The sequence below is a fragment of the Oryzias melastigma genome, linkage group LG14 (genome assembly GCF_002922805.2).
Source record: "Oryzias melastigma strain HK-1 linkage group LG14, ASM292280v2, whole genome shotgun sequence".
NCBI lineage: Eukaryota > Metazoa > Chordata > Actinopteri > Beloniformes > Adrianichthyidae > Oryzias > Oryzias melastigma.
The window spans coordinates 1,133,869-1,138,593 of NC_050525.1; the positions used below are offsets into that span (position 1 = coordinate 1,133,869).

General features: G+C 37.3%; 1 protein-coding gene across 1 annotated transcript in view; it reads right to left on the bottom strand.

Annotated features, from left to right (window-relative positions):
- LOC118599645 (C-type lectin domain family 4 member M-like) overlaps positions 1 to 4,725 on the bottom strand; it is an 18,236-nt gene that overhangs the window by 12,392 nt on the left and 1,119 nt on the right. Inside the window, exons 3-10 of the mRNA XM_036215265.1 lie at positions 4,538 to 4,597; positions 3,365 to 3,433; positions 3,125 to 3,193; positions 2,965 to 3,021; positions 2,785 to 2,853; positions 2,540 to 2,596; positions 1,549 to 1,617; positions 1,368 to 1,424 (exon numbers count right to left, since the gene is read on the bottom strand). Of these exons, the coding sequence (XP_036071158.1) occupies positions 1,368 to 1,424; positions 1,549 to 1,617; positions 2,540 to 2,596; positions 2,785 to 2,853; positions 2,965 to 3,021; positions 3,125 to 3,193; positions 3,365 to 3,433; positions 4,538 to 4,597 (507 nt within the window). The remainder of the gene's footprint in view (positions 1 to 1,367; positions 1,425 to 1,548; positions 1,618 to 2,539; positions 2,597 to 2,784; positions 2,854 to 2,964; positions 3,022 to 3,124; positions 3,194 to 3,364; positions 3,434 to 4,537; positions 4,598 to 4,725) is intronic.

Sequence of the window (4,725 nt, forward strand, 5' to 3'; positions counted from 1 at the left end):
TTTAAACCCTTAACGACAGAAATCATTGAATGTCAAACACCGAGAAAGCATCTGAACTCGTCTACCGTCCAGCTTGAGTCAAAGATTAGCTCGGTTGTCAGAAACGCTGCTTCCCACTGTGGAGTTTGCGTGTAAGATCCTGGTTATGGAAATTATTTTTATGCTTAAAAAAAAAATGTTTTTTAAGTCTTGAGAATTAAAATTAAATAAATGCTTTATTAAACATATGCAGCTACATTTTCTTCTATAGCGTGCAGTGATATCCGTGTGTGTATGTGGCGGTGGGGGTGTTACCAAAACTGGTCATTCATGCGATTACAGAGATTACTGGTTAAATTAGTAACAGATCAAAAACCATTCCTTACTCAACAAGAGAAAAAATAACCTTCCTGACATTATTTATTCATTATTTGGAATCATTCAAATAACTGCAGATATTTTCTCTCTGTTCTACTGCTGCAGCTGTGTTGCTTTTCTTGCAGAAAATGTTCTCCTATAGTCGCATATGCTTGAAGGAACTTATCAATTTCCACCGCCGGAAGTACAAAACAGGTGTTTGCTCCCGTTGCCATGGTGAATCGTGCTGTCTTTGCTCCATTGATCAGGGCTTTTAATGGTCGCGACGCTCGCACCTGATTCTGGTTCTGACAACTTCAAGTTGATTAAATCAAACATTTTCAACTGTTCTGGAACCGAAAACCCTGAGTTTGAGAACTTAGAGTCCAGTGACTCTAAGTTCAGGTTTGAACTCTAAATTTGTTGAACCTGCTTCTTGAAACGGGCCCCTGGTTTTGTCATCTTCTGTTTCCCCTGTCAGTCTCACCGTGTACAGGTCAAATCACCCACAGCTGTCTTCATTTAGTTAATCAACCTCAGTCTATTTAAGTGTCTGGTCTTTAGTTCTGCATTGAGGTCATCTGTTCTGTTCTGTCATGGCACTGGTTTGTTTTCTCCTGGGGTTTTTTGGGTCATGTTTTGAGTTTATTAAGTAAATCTTGGAGTTTCTGCCACCATGTCCTGTCTCCTGCATTTGGGTCCTTCCCCACCATCCATGACAAATGTTTTTCGCACGTATTCTAAGTTTGATAAAAAACAAAAACTGATGCAAATTCATGTTGTCCTAACACCTCGGTAATGTTACCCACCATTTATGGTTATGTTGAGCTTTGCTCTCTCTTCAGTCAGTTGTTTCACTTTATCCTCAGTTCCTACAATGTAAACAAAAATCTTCATTATTCACTTCTTCTTCTCCTAATGCTGACAAGTTTTCTGAAACCTTTTAGAGTAACTTGTTTTTTAAAAACTTTGTTTGATCTTGGATCAGGTCAAAGCCCAAGTTCTGTCAATATGTTTAGTGTTTTACTCACTAAAATTGCTCATCTTTAACTCGTTGTTTTCTTCTTTCAGGGAGGAATGCTGCAATTCTTTCATTAAAAAAAGGAAAAGCATTAATAACAACTCAATCAAATGAAGTGCATTTCTTAACTTTCAAAGTGGTTCTTGGTGAAGTGTAAAAATAGCAAACAATTGAAATTCTTTCCTCCTTACCAACGTCTTTCAGCTTCTTTTCCAACCCTTCTTTTTCTTTTGTCAGATTCTTGTTGGTGGCACTGATGCCTTTAAAACAGTTCAGGAAAAAGCATCTCATGTCCTAACTCTTTATACAGTCAGATACGTGTGTCACGTAGGATCATCTCAATGCTGCATATATAGCATAATATATCACCAGCAGTAAGTTAAAAAAAGTTAATTTTTCAGTGTCAGTCTACCAAATAAAAATTAAAACAGAGCTAATCCAGTGACCCTTTCAGTATTTTTGAACCATAAGAGGGCACCTAAATACTTCAAATTGTTCAACAATTTAAAATTCTGCCTAATAACCCTTGAATATAAATTTTGGTTGTGCTTACTGACCTCAGATTGTTTTTCTGTGGTACACACGGATCGCAAATCTGTCAAATTGTTGTTGCTCGACTTTGTTAAAATTTCGACCCGCTTTATAGATTATTGGAACATTATGGGTATCATTGTCAAGAGCTTCACATTAGTGATGTTCTTCAACTGTTTGTGAATAATTAGTATAAATTTGGGGTTCACTTTTTTCACCTTACTACTTATTTTTTTTACTTAAGTTACTATTTAGAATTAAAAACGTATTTTTTTTTCCGTAAAATCAGGGAGCCACAATGGAGGAGTAAAAGAGCCACATATGGTTCCGGAGCCTCAGGTTGGAGATCGCTGATCTATTCAAAGCTTAAACTTTAAATTTCAAAATATGCAACACTCTTCTGGTTCTTTTTAGTGTCTGTCTGTCTTACATTTTGGTCTCTCTAATCTATGCGGCAGTGGGACGGATAAGTGTTGGTATATTTCTATCGTTTTATGCATTCTTTAAGCGTTGTTGGACATGGTTTTTTATGGTTTCTTTAAAAATAAGAGCATGTTCTGATTGGATTTTTGCGTTGGAATTTTATTTTTATTATGGTAAACATGAAATAGCAAGCAGAAAAAATATAGAAACAAGTCTTACAAGACTCACCAGAGTTTATTGTCTTAAGCCCGTCTCGCTCTTCTGTCAGGGAAGTATGCTGTAAAGCTGAGAGAGATCTTGTTTTTTTTTTTTCATGACTACCATATTTATTAGGTATTGTGCATATATGTATTTTTAACTTTAGAGCCAAGTAAGCAACAGTTGTGTTACTAAAGCTAAGATAATTTTCACTGAGACCTTATTTAACATTATACTGACATGAATTCTCAGTGACATTTACAGTCTTTACCAACCTAAATCCTTCAACTGTGTCTTCAGGTCATTTTTCTCTTGAGTCAGGTTGTTATTGGTGTCCTTCATCTCTGAAACAAACAAAAACACTAGGAATTAAAGAGCCAACATTTTCAAATGTTACTTTTTTATACTTAGATAATATGCCTAACTTTAGGGAGCATCTTTAGAATCATGTTTACCCAAGTTGAGCCTCTTCAACTCTTCATTTGCTGCAGTCATTGCACTGTGCTCCGACTCTGTCATTTAAGTGGAAAAAAAACGTCATATATCTTGTTAAGTAATACATTTTGAATTACAATGAATAAAACGGCTGAAGCCATATTATGACACATTTCTTACTTAAGACCATAAGCTTCATCTTCAGTTCATCTCTCTCTTCAGTCAGATTCTGGTTTTTGGCCTTCAACTCTAAAACATAAAGTTTAAAATCAGTTGTATCATTTTGAGTTTGCTGTGGCCTTCATGATAGCAAAAACTAAAAATAAAACTCCAAGTTCCTTGGCTAACTCTCCTTCTAAAATTATATTTAGAAGGATTTAGAGTTTAAATTCACATAATTATGTTCTTTCTGAGACCTACCATGGATAGTTATGTTCCAATTTCTTCCTTCTTCAAGAGAGCTTTTCAATCCACATGCAGAACCGGCACCTATAACAAGTTTGCAGTTTAACAGTTTAAGAATCAATTCTTTTAAATGACAGCTTATGGAATAATTGTTAAATATCACAGAAAATCCAATGTTGTACTAATTAAGTACTAGGAAGAATTGTAACATTATACATGTGTATGTATGAATATAGTGTTCCCCTGCTTATTTGTGTTTCTTTATTTGCTGTTTCACATTCATTCATTCATTTTACTGACCGCTTCGTCTTTTCCGGGGTCACGGAGGTGCCGGAGCCTAACCCAGCTGCTGATGGGCGAAGGCGGGGTTCACCCTGGACAGGTCGCCAGTCTGTCGCAGGGCCACAATCACACACATTCACTCTCACATTCACACCTAGGGCCAAAGTAGAGTCACCAATTAACCTATGAAGCATGTTTTTGGACGGTGGGAGGAAGCCGTAGGGCTCGGTGAAAACCCACACATGCACGGGGAGAACATGCAAACTCCACACAGAAAGGTCCCAAATCCCCCAGCCGGGATTCAAACTGGGGCCTTCTTGCTGTGAGGCAAGAGCGCTAACCACTGCGCCCCCGTGCAGCCGCGGTTTCACATATTTGGAAATTTTTGGTTTACTTTTGGTTCACCAAAACACTCAAGTCAAGATCATATCAAGATGCTTGTATGACATTTTTGCGTCCGATAGAAGGTGCTGCCTCTGGGAGTGGAGATACTCCTCAGCACCCCAGGCTAAGGCAAGCAGAGTAAAAGAGAACGGCGGCCTGTCTGCGGTCAAAAAAAAATCCTGATATGCTGAAGAATTGCAGAGGATAATTATCAGCTGGGGCAGGTGTTTATTATTAGATGAAGGGGGAAGCACACGCTCCTTATTTTAAGGCACAGAGAGACAGAGTAACACTCTTCATTTGCGTCATAAAGAATAAAAATTTCTAAAAACTCTTTATGTTGAGCAATACTCCAATGTTCTTTAATGTTTTACAAAGCATAATCAGAAGTGTTTTTCATGAGTATGGATCTCCATATTTGCAGATGACTCCAGCCCCTAACCCCCACAAATGGGCGGGGAATACTTTGTAATATATATATAAATATATATTTAGCCTTGGTTATTAAATTCCTATACTTACCAAAGCTATCTAGCAGCTCATTTAGCTCTTGAGTTAGAGTTTTGTTATTGACTTTAACATCTGAAATAGAGACAACAAAAAACATTTAGTGTTTGACCTACACTTAAACCTTACCATGAAGACCTCATTGATCCCTTACGATAGAGGTAAATCGCACAAGAAGCCAAAATCCAAAACACACTGTAAGT